Genomic DNA, 23,560 nt, shown 5'->3' with positions numbered 1-23,560 from the left:
ACAAAAGTTAGCTGCGCATGATAGCGCACTCCTGTAATCCCAGCTACTACTTGGGAGGCTGAGGCAGGAGAATTGCTTAAATCTGGGAGGTGGAGGTTGCAGTGAGCCAAGATCGCGCCATTGCACTCCAGCCTAGACTACAGATTGAGACTCTGTCTCAAAAAAAAAAAAATAATAATAATAGCAAACAAACAACTAAAAAACTAGAAGGCCTCAGAAGAGCAAGAAGAAGTTTCAGAAAAAAAAAAAAAGACACAAAGTATTGTTGAGCAAGTGGCATCTGTGGCCTTATTGTCATGAGGAGATGTCCAAGCACTTCTGCCCACTGCATCTTGGTACCAGAATCTCCGAGGAAAATACAATTCAGTCAAGCCCCGGGTAGAATAACTTTACTCACATAGAGAAGACACACAGCAAGATCGGCTTCAGTAGTGGACATTAGTTCTCCCTGGCCAACAGGTCCCTCCAACAGCCAACACACTCCTCTTGTGCTGCAGCAGAAAGATCTCATCCGCTCCCTGCAGTGAACAGATATACTAGTGGTGTGGCCCAGATGCCATGTGACACACATATTTAAGCGGAACAAAGGAGCACACATTGAGTCTGAAACAAAGACAGATATTCCCACACAAGGTAACAAGTCTAGTACAGGCTGTGAGAACTCTCCATCCCTTGGTAAGGAAGTGTTCCAGGCTCAAGGCCTATTCTCATGTGGCTGACAGGGGAGCAAAAGACTGCACCCATGGAATCAAACGAAAATTTTAGAACAAAAAAACAGAATGATCAAAATAAACTTCACATATGGGCTCAATAGCAGAATGGTGGGAACAGAGGAAAGAATCCATGAACCTCAAGACAGAACGATAGGAAATACCTGGCTGGGCAGGGTGGCTCACACCTATAAACCCAGCACTCTGGGAGGCCAAGGCGGGTAGATCACCTGAGGTCAGGAGTTCAAGACTAGCCTGGCCAACATAGTGAAACCCCATCTCTACTAAAAATACAAAAATTAGCCGGGCGTGGTGGCACCTACCTGTAATCCCAGCTACTCAGGAGACTGCGGCAGGAGAATCGCTTGAACCCGGGAGGCAGAGGTTGCAGTGAGTTGAGACTGGGCCATTGCACTCCAACCTGGGTGACAGTGAGAACCTGTCTCAAAAAAAAAAAAAAAAAAAAGGGCATACCCAATCTGAACAACAGAGAGAGAATAGACTGAAAAATAAATAAATAAATAGAGCCTCAAGGATCTGTGGCACTGTAACAAAAGACACAACACTTATGTCATCAAGTCACAGAAGGAGAGGAGAAATGGAGAAATTAGGCATAGCCAAAAAAAGTACGTCAAGAAATAATAGCTGAAAATGTCCAAAATTCACATCATCCTTGTAATTAAGCTACTCTTTCTTGGAGAGTTGTATAAATAAATTCTATACTATAATCCAGAGTGATGAGTGCCATGACCTATGCCCAAATTTCTGTGGGAGCACACAGAAGAGGCATCTTTGTCAGCCTAGAGGGACCAGGGAAGTATCCTAGAGATTAGAAGATAGGCCAGGCGCAGTGGCTCACGCCTATAATCCCAGCACTTTGGAAGGCTGAGACTGGTGGGTCACCTGAGGTCAGGAGTTTGAGACTGGCCTGGCCAACATGGCAAAACCCCGTTTCTACTAAAAATACAAAAAAAATTACAAAATAAAAAAAAATAAATAAAAATACAAAAAAATACAAAAATTAGCCAGGCATGGTGGCGGGCGCCAGCTACTCGGGAGGCGGAGGCAGGAGAATCACTTGAACCCGGGAGGCAGAGGTTGCAGTGAGCCGAGATCACGTCATTGCACTCCAGCCTGGTTGACGAGAGCGAGACTCCGTCTCAAAAAAATAAAAAATAAAAAAAAAGATAGATTGGTAGGAGCTGGAAAGTGGGTATAGGGAGGTTTACATTCCAGGCAGAGGCAGCAACATACCCGCAAGCACACAGAAGGCTAAGAATATGGGAGTTCTGATAAATTCAAGAAGTTGAGTGTGGTTGCGGCCAAGAGGATAAGGGAAAAATCAGGAGTTGAGGCTGAAAAATTAGGCAGCGCCATGAAGAGTCTAGAATGGAATGCTAAAGAATCATGCGAAAGTTTACAGTGGACTATTAAAAGATTTTAGAGAGAGAAATAATTGTAGGGTTGCTACTGGTGTTCGTGCTGTTGCTGTAAACAGATTTGCTTTCACCTGGGCTCTGCACTTGGCACCAAGTTTAGTGAATACTGGCTAACTGGCTGGCAGCCTGACCCTTTTGCTAGACCAAGCGTCAGAAAACTATACTCTATAGGTCAAATCCAGCCCACTACCTGTTTTCATGTAGCCATTTTATCTCAGATGAAAACTACATGAAATTCAGTTTTTGGTCTCCATATAAAAAAGGTTTCATTGAAACACAGTCATGCTTATTCAACTATTATCTATGGCTGCTTTCGTGCAACAGTATAGAATGGAATAGTTGCAACAGAAAATGTACATGGCACTCACATCATTTTGCCCTGCCGCTGGGTTCCCTACAAATCACAGTGATACTGTTACAACTTGGCAGTGTTTCCAGTGCCTTACATACAACACTGAGACTTTTTAAAATTACCAGTGCAGGCCGGGCACAGTGGCTCATGTCTGTAACCCCAGCACTTTGGGAGGCCGAGGCAGGCGGATCACAAGGTCAGGAGATGGACAACATCTTGGCCAACATGGTGAAACCCTGTCTCTACTAAAAATACAAAAATTAGCCAGGTGTAGTGGCACGCTCCTGTAGTGCCAGCTACTCTGGAGGCTGAGGCAGGAGAATCACTTGAACCCGGGAGGCAGAGGTTGCAGTCAGCCGAGATTGTGCCACTGCACTCCAGCCTGGGCAACAAGAGTAAAACTCTGTCTCAATAAATAAATAAATAAATAAATAAATAAATAAATAAATAAATAATTGGTGTGTACTTATCATGTTAAAACAAGAAAAGAGAGAAATATGGACTTCAGATGTCATGCCTTTAACGATTATTTTGTTATTAAATTTCATGGCAAAGCATTTATTATGCCATAACACTATAGCTTTGCTAAAAGAATACAATATATGTCAACATTATTAAACTAAGCACTCATCATAATATTCCCAACTGACAGAAAAGCAACAGTGAGAACAATTAGAGAATTTAAAACAGAATATTTCATCACAGCAGAATTTCTTCACAAAAATAAAAAATGAAAATGAGGGCTGGGCATGGTGGCTCATGCCTGTAATCCCAGCACTTTGGGAGGCCAAGGTGGGCGGATCACGAGGTCAAGAGATTGAGACCATCCTGGCCAACATGGTGAAACCCCGTCTCTACTAAAAATAAAAAAGTTAGCTGGGCATGGTGGCGCGTGCCTGTGGTCCCAGCTACTCAGGAGGCTGAGGCAGGAGAATAGCTTTAACCTGGGAGGTGGAGGTTGCAGTGAGCCGAGATCACACCACTGCACTCTAGCCTGGGCCACAGAGTGAGACTCCGCCTCCAAAAACAAACAAACAAACAAACAAACAGGAAAAGCTGTTCAATTGAACTGTGTTTGATTACAATGGCCAAAGAAATATGTCCAGAGAAATAAACTGAAGGCTTTTAGCTAATAGCTGAAGGCTATTAGCCTTTCAGGAAGAACAATTGCTTGAAGAGTGAGGACATTGGGAGCAACATCAATAGTCAAAAACAAGGCAATTAACTTTGAGTGGTTTTCCTTGGCTCTTTATGAGTTAACAGATATTACTGATACAATTCGGTTGTTGTTTATTAGAGGAATCAATGCTGTGTTTGAAGTAACTGAAGAATTAGCCTCTGTTGGCCCTGCACGGTGGCTCACACCTATAATCCCAGCAGTTTGGGAGGCCGAGGCAGGTGGATCACGAGGTCAAGAGTTCAAGACCAGCCTGGCCAAGATGGTGAAACCCCATCTCCATTAAAAATACAAAAATTAGCCGGGTGTGGTGGTGGGCGCCTGTAATCCCAGCTACTTGGGAGGCTGAAGCAGAGAATTGCTTGAACCTGGGAGGTGGAGGTTGCAGTGAGCCAAGATCATGCCACTGCACTCCAGCCTGGGCAACAGAACAAGACACCAGCTCAAAAAAAAAAAAAAAAAAGAATTAACCTCTGTGAATAGTCTGCAGGGAACAACTAAGCGGGAAAATATTTTCAAAAAAGCTGAGAATGCACTGGTTCAGTACAACATGAAGTGGAATCTTCTAAGATGTGTTACAACTGATGGTAGTAAAAATATATAGGAGAAGAAAAATGCTTAGTTGAACAAATTCACAAAGGTTGTGAGAATGTAATGTGTTTGAACCCTGTAGCTATTCATAGTATCATTCATCAGTAGTCACTTTGCAGTAATATTTGAATCTATCATGTGTTATTGAACCAGTAGTGCCAATGATAACTTCATTGAGTCTCATGGATTTAACCATCATCAGTTTGGTGAATTTTTGTCAGAAGTAGAAATGAATATCCAGATTTGCCCTATCACATAGCAGTTTGATGTCTTAGCAGTGGCAAATTTCTATTGTGATTCTTTTGAGCTTAAGACCAAGATTGAACATGTTTTAATTATAAGAGCTGCCCTGTACAGCTATTATCAAAAGGAAATTACTTTTTGCTGCAGACTTGATAATGTGTCTTCATGAATTTTACCAATTATAAGGCAAAACAGCACTTATGTGTGAAATTTATACCATAGTAAAGTCATTTTGATGACAACTAACATTGCTTGAATTACAAGTAATGTCAAGCCACTTTATACACTTTCATGCTGTCAGAATTTAAAACAAGAAGTGAATTGTCAAAAAAAATTTTCAAGTGAATTATTCATTCTTATATAAATTTGCAGCAGATATATTTTCCAAGCTCAAACTATGGTTCCAAGCAGCATTTTTCAGACCTCAATGTAAATCTAAAGGAAATTTCCATATTTCAAAATTCATTTAACTGTGCGGTTGAGGAGTTTCTGCCTAATCATCAATTGGAAATGATGAATCTGCAGTGTAATGACATACTAAAAGGCAAATATCAAGAGAAGAATCTACTAGAATTCTATAAATTCCTTTCATGTGATGAATATGCTTAGTTAAAATCACATGAACATAGATCGATTCAATGTTTGGCAGTGTCCTTCTGTGTGAAAAGACATTTTCTGTTTTTTAGGGTTTTTTTTTTCTGCTCTGTCTCCCAGGCTGGAGTGCAGTGGCACAATCTCAGTTTACTGCAATCTCTGCCTCCTGGGTTCAAGCTATTCTCCTGCCTCAGCCTCCCGAGTAGCTGGGATTACAGGCATCCACCACCATGCCCGGCCAATTTTTGTATTTTTAGTAGAGATGGGGTTTCACCATTTTGGCCAGACTGGTCTCAAACCCCTGACCTCAGGTGATCCACCCACCTCGGCCTCCCAAAGTGCTCGGGATTACAAGCGTGAGCCACCGTGCCCGGCCACATGAGAAGACATTTTCAAAAGTGAAATACATAAAATCTTATTACAGATTAGCATTAACAAATGAACATTTGCAATGTAATCTGATGATAGGGAATATTAACTTTGAACCTCAGTTAAGTAAAATGTATTCCAAAAGCATAGAATTTTATTCTTCTCACTAGTAGACCTGTATTACCAAAAATTATACCCAATTAACTACTATTAGATTTTGAATTTCATCAATAAAGTATTTGTGGACACTTGTTTTCTCTATTGTTATATAAGTACTTACATCATATCTTCGATTCTGCCTCTTGGCCTGCCAGCAAAACTTGAAATATTTACCATCTGTCCCTATACAGAAAAAGTTTGCCAATCCCTCACCCGACTAATTGGCTCCCTGGGGGCTTCCAGTTCAAAATAATGTATTGCTATTTGCCCCCAAATGCATCTTGGCCTAACTTTTCACAAAAATTCCCTCAAATACAGAAAAAAAAAAAAAAGACAAGATTTCACAATATTAAGGACTAAAACTAACAGGTAACCCAAGGCTTGGATCTGGGTGAAATAGGTGTTAATTAGGAGGCGGATGGCCCTAAAGGGCTGGATTGAGAAAACCCCAGTCATGCTTTAGTTTGGCTTTATTTCCTCAAACAGACACTGACTGAAACAGTTAGAAAGCCTCTTATTTAAAGCTCATACCGCCATTCCATAATGACCTACAATCTGTCTCCCATCTCAAAGACTTGGTGCCTAAACCAACAAGAAACATCAGTTTCTCTACCCTTCAAAGCTGCTCACCAGAATACTGATCCCTACCTCTGCCTCCACTCCACATCCCCTGAATCCCTCTATTTCCTATTGCTTATCTAGGAAGATAGATAAGTTGGCAAGAAATAAGGGAGAAATTGGGAGAAAAAAGGAGGAGATACATTTAGAGAGGTACAGTCCCCATACATGGCTGGTTTCACGAGCGTTTGCACTGTGCAGTCACCCAGGACCCCAGGAAATAAGGCCCCATTCTTGATTTAATGCTTTGCTGTCACTGTCTGGAAATTCTTAATTTTTAAACAAGAGGCCCCACATTCTCATTTTACATGTAATTTTCTTGCAAATTATGTAGTGGGTTCTGCCCAAAACTTTAGGAAGAGGTCAACTACTTGAAGGTCTTAAAGAAGTCTGTGCTGGGAACTATATTTTGTTGTGTATCACATTAGTAAATAAGAGGTAAAAAAGTGAAATCAAACTATGTGTACATTAATCTGTCCTCCAGCTACAGACTTGAGATGGTGATTCTGCCTCAATTTCCCTGTGCAGATGGTGGATCCTAGCGTAACCAGCTCACTTACCTGTGGACAGAGAAAAGAGAAACCTTGTTTTATTTGAGGGTAAAGAGAATAAAAAATACAGAGCTGGGGAAGAACGTAGCATTCAGAAACATTAGAGGAAATGAGAACTCTTCTTCACCAGGGCCCAGAAAAAAATTTTGGAAACCCGTTAGCAGTCCTAAGGTTTCCTTCTGTAAATGGAAGGAAGAGGTGGGGACTGAGATGAAAATTCAACAGAATGAAATGAGAAACAGAGAGGGTAAGGAAAATTAGCAGTACTCCCCAACAGTAGGAACAAAATTAAAGTACACATTGGAGATAGTAAAGAGCAATATTCATACAGCAAAAAAAAAAAATTTGAATTTGATGTCAAGAGCAAAGCTGATGCTAAGAAATTGAATGGAATGTGAAGGACAAAGACAAACAAAGAGAGAGAAGATGATAGCTGTGGAAAAAGAAGAATGGAGAATCTGGAGAACCAACATATGGATAATTTGTGTTCCTAAAAAAGGAACAAAGGCAAATGGAAGAGAAGTAATGAAAGTAACTGAAACAGAAAAGTTTTCCCCTTTTTTTTTTTTTTTTTTATGAGACGGAGTCTCGCTCTATTTTGCAGGCTGGAGTGCAGTGTCGCAATCTTGGCTCACTGCAACCTCTGCCTCCTGGGTTCAAGCGATTCTCCTGCCTCAGCCTCCCGAGTATCTGGGAATACAGGTGCCCACCACCATGCCAGGCTAATTTTTTTTTGTATTTTTAGTAGAGACGGGGTTTCACTATGTTGGCCAGGCTGGTCTTGAACTCCTGACCTCATTATCTGCCTGCCTCGGCCTCCCAAAGTGTTGGGATTACAGCTGTGAGCCACCGCACCCAGCCTAAAAGTTTTCCTTTATTGAAGAACATCATATATTGATTGAAAGAGCCCACCATGTTTTAGGCAAAGTCAATACAAAGGGACACACAGCTGGACACATCATGGCAAAAGTTTTAAGCTACAATATTAAAGTTTCTATGATTGTTCAGGGAAAAAAATTAAATCTGATTATCCAGATAGAAACAAAAGTCAGTGTTTCCAATTTCTCATATGTAGAGCTTTAGAGAGAAAAATGTATGACCCCAAAATATATATCTGAGTTGTTTTTTCAAGTGTAAAAATGTCAGAAAACACTGCTATTTAAGGGATCATAAAATATATCACCTTATTGAAAAAAAAATAATGGTTTACAATCTATTCCAACTATGAGAGAAAGTAAAAATAAAAGCTCAAGAATGGAGAAGTTGGCTGGGTGCGGTGGCTCACGCCTGTAATCCCAGCACTTTGGGAAGCCGAGGCAGGCAGATCACCTGAGGTCAGGAGTTCGAGACCAGCTTGAACAATATGGAGAAACCCCGTCTCTACCAAAAATACAAAATAAGCCGGACGTTGTGGCGCATGCCTGTAATCCCAGCTACTTGGGAGGCTGAGGCAGGAGAATCACTTGAACCCTGGAGGCGGAGGTTGCAGTGAGCCAAGATGGCACCATTGCACTCCAGACTGGGCGACAATAGCAAAACTCTGTCTCAATAAATAAATAAATAAATAAATAAAAATGCCATTGGTCGGGCATGATGGCTCACGCCTGTAATCCCAGCACTTTGAGAGGCCAACGCAGGAGGATTACTTGAGCCCAGGAGTGAAACCTCATCTCTACTGAACATGAAAACATTAGCCAGATGTGGTGTGTGTTCCATTGGTACCAGCTACTCCAGAGGCTGAGGTGGGAGGATATTTTGAGCCTAGGAGGTCAAGGCTGCAGTGAGCCATGTTCACACCACTGCCCTCCAGCCTGAGTGACAGTGAGACTACGTCTCAAAAAAAAGAAAAAAAGGTCATTTCACTCTGGACTTATCAATTACAGAAAGATTAAGTTAAAGTAAACTTCTGACCGGTTTTGGTGGCTCACGCCTATAATCGCAGCACTTTGGGAGGCCAAGGCGGGCGGATCACGAGGTCAAGAGATCGAGATCATCCTGGCCAACATGGTGAAACCCCGTCTCTACTAAAACTACAAAAATTAGCGGGGCTTGGTAGCCCGCGCCTGTAATCCCAGCTACTCGGGAGACTGAGGTAGGAGAATCACTTGAACTCAGAAGGCAGAGGTTGCAGTGAGCCAAGATCTGGCCACTGCACTCCAGCCTGGCAACAGAGCGAGACTCTGTCTCAAAATAAATAAATTTTAAAAATAAAATAAAATAAAGAAAGCTTTTGAAAAACCTAAACGTACTTACTAGGTAATATATTTACTGTATCAATGCAGGAAATAGAAAGATACATGAAGAAAAAAGCACTAGTTTCCCCTTCCTCCAGGTAGTCACTTTCAATTAATAGAAAGCAATACTTTCTAAAACAATAGAGAAGATAAAAACAGGAACCTGGGGCCAGGCGCAATGGCTGACGCCTGTAATCCCAACACTTTGGGAGGCTGAGGCCGGTGGATTACTGGAGGTCAAGAGTTCAAGACCAGCCTGGCCAACATGATGAAACCCCATCTCTACTAAAAATACAAAATTAGCCAGGCATGGTTTCTGGTTTTGTTGTCATTTTGTTCTGTGACTTTCTCTGCCATTTCCTTTATTTCCAGGTTCTTTTTTTTTTCTTTCTTTTTTTTTTTGAGACGGAATCTCGTTCTGTTGCCCAGGCTGGAGCGCAGTGGCGCGATCTCTGCTCACTGCAAGCTCAGCCTCCCGGGTTCACGCCATTCTCCTGCCTCAGCCTCCCGAGCAGCTGGGACTACAGGCGCCCGCCACCACGCCTGGCTAATTTTTTGTATTTTTAGTAGAGATAGGGTTTCACCGTGTTAGCCAGGATGGTCTCCATCTCCTGACCTCATGATCCGTTGCCTCGGCCTCCCAAAGTGCTGGGATTACAGGCGTGAGCCACCTCGCCTGGCCTTGTTTTTTCATTTTTGAGACAGAGTTTCACTCTTTTTGCCCAGGCTGGAGTGCAATAGCACAATCTCAGCTCACTGCAACCTCCGCCTCTCGAGTTCAAGGGATTCTCCTGCCTCAGCCTCCTGAGTAGCTGGGATTACAGGCGCAAGCCACCATGCCTGGCTAATTTTGTATTTTTAGTAGAGATGGGGTTTCATCATGTTGGCCAGGCTGGTCTTGAACTCCTGACCTCCAGTAATCCACCCGCCTCAGCCTCCCAAAGTGTTGGGATTACAGGCGTGAGCCATTGCACCCTGCCCCAGGTTCCTGTTTTTATCTTCTCTATTGTTTTAGAAAGTATTTCTTTCTATTAATTGAAAGTGACTACCTGGAGGAAGGGGAAACTAGTGCTTTTTTCTTCATGTATCTTTCTATTTCCTGCATTGATACGGTAAATATACTACCTAGTAAGTATGTTTAGGTTTTTCAAAAGCTTTATTTATTTTATTTTATTCTTAAAATTTATTTTATTTTATTTTATTTTATTTTTTGAGAGGACAGAGTCTCGCTCTGTCTCCCAGGCTGGAGTGCAGTGGCGCAATCTCGACCCACTGCAACCTCCGCCTCCCAGGTTCAAGCGATTCTCCTGCCTCAGCCTCCCGAGTAGCTGGGTTTACAGGCACGCACCACTATGCCCAGCTAATTTTTTGTATTTTTAGTAGAGACGGGGTTTCACCATGTTGGCCAGACTGGTCTCAAACTCCTGACCACAGGTGATCCACCCACCCGTGTCGGCCTCCCAAAGTGCTGGGATTACAGGCATGAGCCGCCGTGCCTGGTCATAAACCAAAGATTTTAGGACTACAAAAATGTAACTCCCCTATTAAAAGACTTGGTTGAGTAAAAGAAATTTAAGTATCTAGTTACAAGAGGCATACCATTAAAAAAATGACATAATAAGTTACAAGTTACAAACTAAAAAAAAAGACAGACAAACACAGAGCAGGAAAAAACAATATTAGAACATCGAGACAAATAGTATTAATCAGACAAAGAGAGTTAATTTTATATTAGTAGAAAGGGTACAACTAAAATTCTCTTTGTCTTAGAGTTCAATGCCAGACTCTTATACCACCAAAATACATACAGAAAAACTATTGGAAATTGTATTAGGGTTCTTGGCAGGGCGGGGTAGCTCACGCCTATAATCTCAGCACTTTGGAAGGCCGAGGTGGGCAGATTACCTGAAGGTGGGGAGTTAGAGACCAGCCTGACCAACATGGAGAAATCCCGTACCTACTAAAAATGAAAAAGTAGCCGGGCGTGGTGGCGCATGCCTGTAATCCCAGCTACTCAGGAGGCTGCGGCAGGAGAATCGCTTGAACCCGGGAGGCACAGGTTGTGGTGAGCCAAGATCGTGCCATTGCACTCCAGCCTGGGCAACAAGAGCGAAACTCCTTCTCAAAAAAAAAAAAAAGAAAGAAAATAAATTGAGATTTTATTTAATTGGCTTATGCCATCGTGGGGACTGGCAAGTTTGAAATTTATAGGGTGGGCCAACATGCTGGGAACTCAGGTGAGAGTAGATGTTGCAGTCTTGGGTCCAAAATCTGCAGGGCAGGGCAGCAGAAACTCAGGTAAGGTTTCTATGTTTCAGTCTTAAGGCAGAATTGTATCTTCTGTGGGAAGACAGTCTTCAACTTGTTGGATGGGCCCCACTCAGATTAGGGAGGGAAGTCCACTTTATTTGAAATCAATTTATAGTAAATGTTAATCACCTCTACAAAATACCTTCACAGCAACTTCTAGACTAGTGTTTGACCAAGCAACTGGGGGCACCATAGCCTAGCTAAATTGACACATAAAATTAACCATCACAGAGATATAAGGAGGAATTGACAGAGAAACAAAGCAATATAAGACTAACATAACTCAGCCGGGCACAGTGGCTCACACCTGTAATCCCAGCACTTGCGGAGGCCGAGGCAGGCAGATCACCTGAGGTCAGGGGTTCAAGACCAGCCTGGTCAACATGGTGAAACCCTGTTTCTACTAAAAATACAAAAAAAATAGCCGGGTGTGGTGGCAGGCGCCTGTAATTCCAGCTACTTGTGAGGCTGAGGCAGGAAAACCGCTTGAACCTGGGAAGTGGAGGTTGCAATGAGCAGAGACAAACTTGCAGTGAGCAAAACTCTGTCTCATAAAAAAAAAAAAAAAAGAGTAACATAACTTTTAGTCTTGGACATACCAAGCCAACCAAAAAGTAAATATGAATACAGAGAATTTCAATACTAATAAGACTACATACAATATATTATGGATTATACATAAACTACATATTAATGTAACATATTTTAACTTAAATTATAAGTTACATAAATAGACGAGAATGGTGGTAGCAATCTGAAAGAGAAATTCCAGGATATATTCCAAATGGATCAAACATTTATTTATTTAGTTATTTAGTTCTTTTGAGATGGAGTATCACTCTGTCGCCCAGGCTGGAGTGCAGTGGCGCGACCTCAGCTCACTGCAACCTCTGCCTCCTGGGTTCAAGCAACTCTCCTGCCTCAGCCTCCCGAGTAGCTGGGACTACAGGCACATGCCAACACCCCCAGCTAATTTTTGTAGTTTTAGTAGAGACGGGGTTTCACCATGTTGGCCAGGCTGGTCTCGAACTCTTGACCTCATGATCCACCCACATTGGCCTCCCAAAGTGCTGTGATTACAGGTGTGAGCCACCGCACCCGGCACTGGATCAAACATTTAAATGTTAAAATTGAAATATAAAAGTACATGAGGCCAGGCGCAGTGGCTCACGCCTGTAATCTCAGCAATTTGGGAGTCCGAGGCAGGCAGATCACGAGGTCAGGAGTTTGAGACTAGCCTGGCCAACATAGTGAAACCCCATCTCTACTGAAAATACAAAAATTAGCTGGGCATGGTGGCAGGTGCCTGTAATCCCAGCTACTCTGGAGGCTGAGGCAGGAGAATTGATTGAAACAAGAAGGCAGAGGTTGCAGTGAGCCTACATCGCACCATTGCACTCCAGCCTAGGCAACAGAGGGAGACTCCGTCTCAAAAAAAAAAAAAAAAAAAAGGTACTTGAAGAGGCAGGGTGCAGTGGCTCTGGCCTGAAATTACGGCAGCTTGGGAGGCCGAGGCAGGCGGATCCCTTGAGCCCAGGAGTTCAAGACCAGCCTGAGCAACATGGTGAAACCCCAGTCTCTACAAAAACAATAATAATAATAATAAAAGAAAGAAAAGTACTTGAACAGCTGTGGGATACTTTTAAAGTATAATTTTAGAGTGCATAAAGCCTTTCGAGAATGACACAAAATCCTAAAGCTGTAAAAATAAACAATAAATTTGACTAAATAAAAATAATCTGCCTGGCAAAGCCACTCTAAGCAAAGTCAAAAGATAAATGAAAATTTGTGGAAAACATTTGAAATTTTTATCATAAATGAATGCCTCATTTCCCTAATAGACTTCTTACAAACCAATTTTTTAAAAAAGACTGACAACCTAATAAAATATTGGTATAAGCAGCCAATTCATAGAGAGAAAAATATAAATTATTCTTAGAGGAATGAAAAGAAGCTAGAACTTACTCATAATAAAAGACATACAAATTAAAAGTAAACGGAGACACCATTTTTCACTGGTCAGAATGGCAAAGATATAAAAGTGCAATATTATACAGTGTTGTTGATTCTGTGGGGAGACAGGCACTTTAACATATTGCTGACAGGTTTTGATGACATCCATAGAAATTAATCTGCCAATGTTTATGAAAATTTGAAATTATGAAATTAGACCCACTAATTTTATTTCTAATAATGTCCTATAGATATGTTTGCATATGTATACAATAATTTTTTTTTTTTGAGACAGGGTCTCACACTGTCACCTGGGCTAGAGTGCAGTGACGTGATCTCAGCCCACTGCAACTTCTGCCTCCCTGGTTTAAGCGATTCTCCTGCCTCAGCCTCCAAGTAGCTGGGATTACAGGCGCCCACCACCTCGCCCAGCTAATTTTTTGTATTTTTAGTAGAGACGGGATTTCACTATGTTGGCCAAGCCAGTCTCAAACTCCTGACCTCGTGATCCGCCTGCCTCGGCCTCCCAAAGTGCTGTGATTACAAGCATGAGCCACCGAGTCCAGCCTAAAATAATTTATATACCTAAACTTAACTACAAGTTTATTTACTGGGGTATTATATATAGTAGCAAAATTTTGGCAACAAACCTAAAAGTCCACCAATAGGAACAGATTAAATGAATTATGATACTTCCATACAATGGAATACTATGCAGTTGTAAAAAAAAATGAAGATATTCTCTTGTACTGGCTTAGCATGATCTGTGACATGTATTAGTAAACAAAGAGAAACAAGGTAGAGAACAGCATGAAGTATGCTACCATTTGTTGAAAAATGAAAAAGGGCTGGACTGCACTGCAGCCTGGGTGACAGAATGAGCCTCCGTCTCAAAAAAAAAAAAAAAGAAAAAAGAAAGAAAGAAAAATGTAAAATATATGTATACAAATGTGATTTCTTATATATGCATAAAATAATATCGTGGACACATACAGGAAGAACTGATAATATTGGCTGCCTTTGGGGAGGGGAACTGGTTGGGTAGAGAACAGATGTGAGGAGGCTTTCACTCTATATATCCTTTTATGTGCCCTTTGACTGTTGAATCATGATTGTGTTACTTATTCAACATTTACATTTTTTAAATAATAAAATATTGTAAAACTTGGCTGGGCGCGGTGGATCAAGCCTGTAATCCCAGCACTTTGGGAGGCCAAGGCGGGCGGATCACCTGGAGTCGGGAGTTTGAGACCAGCCAAAAAAAATGTTAGCCGGGCACGATGGTGGGCACCTGTAATCCCAGCTATTTGGGGGGCTGAGGCAGGAGAATCTCTTGAACCCAGGCTGCTGAGGTTGCAGTGAGCCGAGATCATGTCACTGCACTCCAGCCTGGGTGACAGAGCAAGACTCCGCCTCGGAAAAAAAAAAAAAAGAATTGAAGTGCAAGGAAGTGAATGAGTATGTGTATGTGTGTATAAGCATGTCTGTGCTTTAGTAAACTAACTTACAATTTTCTAACATTATGAGCTTTTGGAATTAAGATATGCACACTCCAGAAATATAGTTAATGCTTAACTGATCAAGTTGTAGGCATTCAGGGTAGATGACCTTTTATTTAAGTGTTTATATATGTATAAATATATACAATGTGTGTCCTATTTTTGCCTCTTCACTTCGCCAATACCTGGTAAACAGTTCTTAATAGTAAATATCTTCTGATTAAATGACTAGCGCGGTTTCTGTTTTCCTTATTTGACCTTGACTACTACACCAAAAAAAGTAATTTCAATCAAAATCCTAATGGGAAATTTTTGTAAACCTGCAACTATTAAGATCCATTTAGAAGAGAAATAAAAGAATCTAAGAAAAAACAAACAAAAGAAACACCCCAGCCTCTGAAAAAGAAACATAACAGTGGGAATGTCATTGCTCTACCAAATATAATAGTCTATTATGAAGCTGCACCAATCTTAAGGAATGTGATACTGGCACAGGAAAAGATTGACAATGTAGCAAACTGGAAGGAACAAAAGCAGACACAAATATTTCTGATGGTGTTGGACATCTCAAAATTATTTCAAAAAATTAAATAACTTCCAACTTACACGATATACCCAAATTAAGTTGAGATCGATTTAAGAGTTAGATGTCTCCTAATGTAATAATTGATTGAGGCAAGGATCATTAATGGATGCTAATAACACTGGCTGAAAGAAACAGGATATTCACACTGTGCTAAAGTATCACCCCACAGAATTCTGTACTTATTAATATTAAAGGCAGGTATCTGGTGGTCACCACCTTAATTAAATGATCAAACTTAGCATCACTGCTAATGGGACAAAGAGACATCTGTGCCTCCTGACACATGCAACATGGCAATGCTTCTGAAATATTCTAGCAAAAATTCTTAACCCATATCTGGCTGGGCACAGTGACTCACACCTGTAATCCTAGCACTTTGGGAGCCCGAATCAGGCGAGTCACCTGAGGTCAGGAGTTCAAGACCAGCCTGAGCAACATGGTGAAACCCCCATCTCTACTAAAACTACAAAAATTAGCCAGGCGTAGTGGCACATGCCTGTAATTCCAGCTACTCAGGAGGCTGAGACACGACAATTGCTCGAACCGGGGAAGCAGAGGTTGCAGTGAGCTGATATCATGTCCCTGCACTCCAGCTGGGTGACAGAGTGAGACTGTCTCAAAAAAAAAAAAATTTTTTTAACCCAAATCTAATCAAACCTCTAGACCTAGCTTCCAGTTTAAAGAAAATACAGGGAATACAGGAACAAGATAAACAATAGCATGAAGAAATAATTGGACAAATCCAGCGTACTGGATGTTATACCTCAAAATCATTCTGGACTCATCAAAAAGACAATGTCGGGGGAAGTAAGAGTAGAGGCACTATTCTAGATTAAAATAAATACAGATTAAGACTCATAGATTTAACTACATACAAATTTAAACTTTTGAATCACAAACAAGCACCACGGACAAATGACACACAATAAACTGGGAAAAATAAATGAAATATATCTGAACAGAAAAACTAAATATCCTTATTCTATTTTTCAGTTTTTACAATTGAAAAGAAATAAAAGATTTATACTCTAAAAGAAAAATGTCTAGGTTCTGCAGAAGAATGAGCTCAGTGAAAAAAAATGTCTAAGGATATAAATAAATAATTCAAAAAAGAAGGGCAAAGGTGAGAAGTTATGAAATACTTTTAGTATTAACAACTGCTTGGTTGAAGTTTCTCAGCCTTCATCAGAATCGTCTGAGATGCTTGTGGAAAATGCAGCTTCAGCCAGGTGCAGTAGCTTATGCCTGTAATTCCAGCACTTTGGGAGGCCAAGGCAGTCAGAACACCTGAGGTCGGGAGTTCGAGACCAGCCTGACCAACATGGAGAAACCCTGTCTCTACTAAAAATACAAAAGTAGTCAGGAGTGGTGGCGCATGCCTGTAATCCCAGCTACTGTGGAGGCTGAGGCAGGAGAATCGCTTGAACCCGGGAGGCGGAGGTTGCGGTGAGTGGAGATCACACCATTGCACTCCAGTCTGGGCAACAAGAGCGAATCTCCATCTAAAAAATAAAATAATAAAATAAAATAAAAATAAAAATTAAAATTAAAATGCAGCTTCCTGGACCTACTGTATTTAAATTGAGGCCCAGGAGTCAGTATAATAAACATTCCCCTATAATTATTTTGGGAAGCCGAGGCAGGCAGATCGTTTGAGCTCAGGAGTTCGAGACCAGCCTGGGCAACATGGTGAAACCCTGTCTCTATTAAAAATACAAAAATTAGGCTGGGCCCAGTGGCTCACGCCTGTAATTCCAACACTTCGGGAGGATGAGGCCGGCAGATCACGAGGTCAGGAGATCAGGACCACCCTGGCTAATACGGTGAAACCCCATCTCTACTAAAAATACAAAAATTTACAAAAAATTAGCAGGGCGTGGTGACACACGCCTGTAGTCCCAGCTACTCAGGAGGCTGAGGCAGGAGAATCGCTTGAACCCGGGAGGCGGAGGTTGTAGTGGGTCGAGATTGCACCACTGCACTCCAGCCTGGGCGACAGAGCGAGACTCCGTCTCAAAAAAAAAAAAAAAAAAAAAAAAAAGGCAAACCTATAGGGAAGGAAAACACATCAGTGTTTGCCAGAGGTTGGGGTGGTTTGATGGTTTAATTAGAAAGGGGAAGCATGAGGGAAATTTTGGGATTGTGGTGATGGTTACCTAAATCTATGCATGTGTTAAAATTCGTGGAACTGTTTATCCACAAAGAGTAATTTCATGGTATGTTAATTCAGATATTTTTAAAAATGAACACACATGCACACACACACACACACACACACCCCCAAATAATTTTTTTCTAAAAAATACTTTAAAAGAAAGTTTCCATCTGGGTCGCTGCCAGAAAGGCTGCTTTGTGGGGGCTCTGCCACACCAACTTTTGCATTCGGTGGGCCTGTTTTTCCATCTGTAAAAGTAGTGGATCTGCCTGGAGCAGTGATTTTATCCCCCTTGCCCCCATACTGCACCCTAGGCACTCCCTTTGTGGCAGTGGTGGTGTCTCGATGTGTTTGGAGAGAGAAAACATTTGGACGTCACTGGGTTGTGGACACACAGGTCTTCTTCAAATGGAGCAGTTGTACTTTTGTCTCTCTCTCTCTCTCTTTTTTTTTTTTTTTTTGGTCTAAAATCCTCTGGATTATAATAACTGAACACAAGCCAGAGCCCGGGTATCCAGGGAGTTAGAATGATCCTGGATTCCAGGGCCTACATGTTGGGGGTCACTTGTTCATCCCTTCGGTGAATGCCCCCATGCATCCTGGTAATGAGCAAAACCAGGGTGCTGGCTCTCACGGTTAGTGACTCTAAACAAGTGTTTCAGGGAAGCTGAAATTGTGCTTCTACACGACCTCTTGGATGCACATGGATTAAACACAATGGGACCTCTATAAAGGCTCTAAATCTAGGCCCCCTCTGCTTTGTTTTTTCTTTTTTGAGACGGAGTCTCGCTCTGTCACCCAAGGCTGGAGTGCAATGGCGTGCTCTTGGCTCACTGCAACCTCCACCTTCCGGGTTCAAGTGCTTCTCTTGCCTCAGCCTCCCGAGTAGCTGGGACTACAGGTGCCAGCCACCATGCCCAAATCTAGGCCCATTCTAAGGTAAGGTCCAAAAGGACCTTAAGCCATTTGTTTTTAGATTTTTTGGAAGAACATTTTGTAAATAACAAAGGACTGTGCACAGATGGGGGAAATGCCATTATGAGGATGAGTGTGCTGACCTCAAACCAGGGTCAAAGAGTATCATTGCCTTTTACTCCAAGCATGAAACCATTCATGTGCCAGGTACTGTGCTAAGGAACCCAGTCCTCACAACAACTCTATGGGAGACAGTTGCTTTGACAGGTGAGGAAAGTGAAGCTCTGAGAGGACCCAGGTCACAATGAAAGATGTTAGAGGTGACAGGGCTGGGTCATGGCCAGCAGCTCCAGCGTCTTAAGCCAAGGATCATGAGAGGAACCCCTGAGGCCTGGTGTCAGGCCTGTTCTCTCTCAGTATATGCCCTGGGAAAAGGACTATGTCCCTTTTCACAAAGGCCGGTGGAAGATCACCAAAGACACCTTGAGAACTTGCCATCAAGTACAGCAGTCAAAAAAATACAATATTTTTAAATTTTATGGAGTGGAATGGTCTTTTAAAAAACTAGTTTTTTTTTTTAAAACTAATGTATAAATCCGATCTAGAAAACCAGAGATGGGCCACTGTGATTGAAGGTGGGCAAGGGTAGCCTGAGACTCCTCCAGAGCTCCTGGAGCACAGCTTGAATGAAAGCCACTTATCCACTAGGTTGGCGCTTACAGGGAGAAGTGCAAGGGATGCCAAGATGTCTAAGGCTTTGACTTTGGGTTGGAAAGAACCGGGTGAGATTCTAGGGGATTCACTCCTGGGTTAGTCAGCCTCTGGCAGGGCTCAGGATTCCAGGCCTGCCACATGTATTGGGTGCTGCTGGCAGGTCTATGTGAGCTGAGCATTACTTGCCCCACCCTGGTTCCAGCCAGGCCCCAATAGCTTGACCTCACAATATAAAAAACATTTTCACCATCTTATGTTTCATGAATTTAATTCTATTAAGGTAAGGCTTACTACGTTCAAAACTCCAACCCCCTCCCTTTTTTCTTGCCCTTTAACAAGGCACCATCTGGTTTTCTTTACTAACAAAATGTCAGTGTTCAAGTTCAGTGTTGGTGCAAGATCGATGGCAGATGTCAGGGGCTGGCCGGGATGGCTTACATTGATATCATCGTACGTAGGTCCTTCTCATAGATGTCAGGGATGTTACCTACCGGCGAGTTGATCATGCGCACGGTGTTGTTATTAAACAGCTTGAATTCGTAATTGATGAGCTGTTCCCAAAAGCTGTTGTTGGGCCGGATGATGGGGCGGCGCGACTTGATCCATGTATGGGCGTCCAGCAGCGACATGGAGTGGTATTTCATGAGGTACGCAACGCACAGTGAGGCGGAACGGCTCACTCCAGCCATGCAGTGCAGCAGCGTGCGGCCCTGCCTCATATCGATGGTGTGGATAAGATCAGCAATGGGGTCAAAAAAGTCGTAGAGACGCGAGTCACGAGCATCGGTAACAGGCACCTTTATGTACTGAATGCCCTCGAAGAATACGTTGACCACTTCCACCGAGGCATTGACAATGGCGGTGATGCGATTGCCGGACAGAAGGAGTTTGTTGTTGGCGGCCACACCATTGCTGAGAAACAAGCTTCTGGTTATTTGGGAGAAGCTGTAGATGGAGGGCTGCTGGACACCCTGAGATGATGAAAAGGAGGACGCGGATGCTGTCATCAAAGCGGCTGGTCCGAGGTCTCTCTACGCTGGTTCGGGACACAACCCTTACCAAGCTAGTTCAGGATAGCAGCCGCGCCGCCAAGTCTCAGGCTAGGTGTTGGAGAAAGAGGACCAGCTATCGGCCACCACCCTCTTCCTGTCTCCTCCCACCACTCCCATCTGGGCGTCACAATCCTGGACAGATAGCCCTGCGGCTCCGGTTTCCATGGCAATGGCCGCTTGCCGCAAGGAGGACAGGGCCTCTAAGCAGGGTCTTCAGAGACACCCCAGTCTCTTTTCTTTTTATCTTTCTTCATAGTCATTTATTTTCCAAGGCCTAATTCTTATCTTTCTTGACTTTTAAAAATGTTCTGTTACAAGATGTCTATTTTATGTTTCAATTATTGGACCACGTTAAACAATATCTATGAATACTTCTATTTCATCAGTGTTGCAGAACAGGGCTTACACTTTCCCTGCAAAATAGCAATATCACATTCTAAGTTGGGGAACAGCATTTGGCTCATGTGATATGCTAATCTCTATAAAACTGGAGCGAGATATGGGATTTGGCTGGGCTTGGTGGACTAGCCTGATACTTCTTTGTTGATTGTAACCATAAAATTATTTTCCTGCTTACAAACACATCAGGGCTGGTTGTAAGAGAGCATTGCTAACTGATATATAGCCCTTTATCTTGAAGTTGGCCTGTGGTGGACAGTTGTGACTAATTTAGCTGTGTCATAGTCCATCTGTACATACAGCTCAAATGACTTACCGCATGAGTCTACTTTATTACCTGAAACAACAGTTCAAATTATTTTGTTTACTTTCTTCAAAAAAAAAATGCCTACATGCTTTGTGAACTACAAATCACTTTGACCACTACCGATGCTGTCTTCCCAGTAATATTAAACATTCTGAAACAAGTTAATGCTACATGGTAATTGGGCCAAAAATTGAGACAGTTTTGCTCTGTCACCCAGGCTGGAGAGTCCCAGGCCTCTGCTTCCTGGGTTCAAGTGATTCTTGTGCCTTAGCCTACCGAGTAGCTGGGATTACAGGAACGCACCACCACACCTGGCTAATTCTTGTATTTTTAGTAGAGACAGGATTTCACCATGTTGGCCAGGCTGGTCTCAAACTCCTGACCTCAGGTAATCCTCCCTCCTCAGCCTCCCAAAGTGCTGGGATTACATGCACGAGCCACCGCACTCAGCCCAAAAATTAATTTCTAAAATGTAACCTGACATTTGCATTTCCTTCCAGCTAAGATTTTTATAGAATTTGGCTGAAAATTGAAAAGAACTATAGCCTAAAACTAACAAATTGTTTCACAGAGTAGCCAATTGACTCACATACTTTGCTCTCATTCCATCATCATTTTGGTATGTGTTCAAAGGTGTGCTGTGATTATGAACAAAGATGAAATAGATATCAGGCTGCTTATGATGGTCAAGGAAATGATAACCTCAAAACACAACACACGTTTCTTTTCTCAGTTGTCATAATAAAATTATTTTGCATTACTTAAATTGTCAGTCCCCACAAAGATATCTGGAAGAAAATAGAACACGAATACTAAATAAATATGAAAACTGTTTGTTGGGGGCAGCTCAGCTGGGCTAACGGAGAAGCTTTGTAATCTATGTAGTAATGTGGAGGCCCTAAACTAGTATTGGAGTCTACTTATTTCATAAGCATACACTTCTTAAACTTTAAAACTAAGTACTATTAACAAAATAATTTCAGACACTATTTTCTTTTCTTTTTTTATTTTTATTTTTTTTTTGAGACGGAGTTTTGCTCTTGTTGCCCAGGCTGGAGTGCAGTGGCGCGATCTTGGTTCACCACAACCTCCGCCTCCCGGGTTCAAGCCATTCTCCTGCCTCAGTCTCATGAGTAGCTGGGATTACAGGCTCGCGCCACCATGCCCAGCTAATTTTTTGTATTTTTAGTAGAGACGAGGTTTCACCATGTTGGCCAGGCTGGTCTCAAACTCTCGACCTCAGGTGATCCACCCACCTCGGCCTCCCAAAGTGCAGGGATAACAGGCATGAGCCACCGCGCCCGGCCTCAGACACTATTTTCAAAGACAAGCATGACCCGTGTTAAATAGATTCTTTTAATTATTCTTCATATTCTGTGACACCTGTTAGTCTGAGGGATGTCGGATGTTTTAAAATTCCACTATGGAGCTTTTCCTGGATAGATAACGTTTTCTCCCCTTGAGTTTGGAAGCAGGTCACTTTCAGATCCCACTTGTCTCTACTTTTCCTTTTTTTTTTTTTTTTTTAACACACTGATGGAGGCAATTTTCCTTGTTATTTAGTGAAGAAAATGTGCAATGGACTTGCCCAATAACACACTCTCTTTCCACCGCTGGGAAAACACCCTGGATGTTAAGAACTAGTTAATGTTCAAATTTCTCAATTCAGTAGTCAAAGCCCTTTCTAATCTAAGCCTGTCTTTCAAATCTCATTCATTCATTTATTCATCAGATTTTTATTGAGAATCTATAGTGTGTTAGGCATTTTCACCTATATAAACCCTCAGTTCTGACCAAACAAAGCAAACGCTTTTGGTAAATACAAAATGTACATTCCTGTTTCCTTACCTTTGCTCATGCCATTCCTCTCTCTTGAGAAGCCTGACTCCTCTCTGCTTCCTGAATTCTATCCCAGCTTCAAGACTCAGCTTGATTAACTTAAAAAGGGGATCAACTGAGCATCCAATCTGTGTCAGGTATGGTCCTAGCAGTGTAGATCCATCACAATACAGGGCCTGATTTCCAAGAGCTTATACTTTGGTCAGAGAGATAGATAACCTTGGAAGAGTCCAGAAGAGAGGGTATGATTCATTGTTTTAGGTGAGTGTTTGGGGGCCAGGGGCAGTAGGTGTATGTCATGGAAGGCTTAATAGAAAACTTGACTAGGAAAAGTCTTTTTGTTTTTATTACTTATTATTTATAGTGTCCAAGTTTGTGTTTTGAAAAATATCAAACCTACATAAAAGCTGCAAGAATAGAACAATGAGCATCTGTTTACCCTTCACCTATAGTTCTATTGTTAACACTTCACCACATTTGCTTTATCTATTTTGATATACAGACACACATATTTATTTATTTGCTTGTTTCTTTCTGCTGAAACATTGAGAGTTTCTTGTAGATATAGCAACAATTTAGCCCTTCAGCACATATCTCCAAAGAACAAGTACATGCTCTTCCATAACCACAGTACAATGACCATACTCAGGAAATTTAACATTGGCCCCATATTATCATCTAACACGTAATCCATATTCAAATTTCACCAAGTCTTTTAATAATATTATTTATAGCTGTTTTTTTCTTTTGATCCAAGATTGAATCAAGGATCACACATTGCATTTAGCCGTCAC

General features: G+C 41.9%; 1 protein-coding gene across 1 annotated transcript; it reads right to left on the bottom strand.

Moving 5' to 3' along the window:
• Positions 1 to 19,420: 19,420 nt before the first annotated feature.
• On the bottom strand, positions 19,421 to 20,329 carry DUSP21 (dual specificity phosphatase 21). Its single transcript, XM_004064040.4, has one exon. The coding sequence runs from the start codon at positions 20,174 to 20,176 to the stop codon at positions 19,604 to 19,606; it is 573 nt and encodes a 190-aa protein (XP_004064088.1). The 5' UTR covers positions 20,177 to 20,329; the 3' UTR covers positions 19,421 to 19,603.
• Positions 20,330 to 23,560: the final 3,231 nt, after the last annotated feature.

This window comes from Gorilla gorilla, chromosome X (assembly GCF_029281585.2).
Source record: "Gorilla gorilla gorilla isolate KB3781 chromosome X, NHGRI_mGorGor1-v2.1_pri, whole genome shotgun sequence".
Lineage (NCBI taxonomy): Eukaryota > Metazoa > Chordata > Mammalia > Primates > Hominidae > Gorilla > Gorilla gorilla.
This window is presented reverse-complemented; position numbering and strand designations above follow the sequence as displayed.

What these genes read in the sequence shown, in the direction of transcription:
- DUSP21 (XM_004064040.4), bottom strand. Translation starts at nt 20,176, where the DNA reads ATGACAGCATCCGCGTCCTCCTTTTCATCATCTCAGGGTGTCCAGCAG.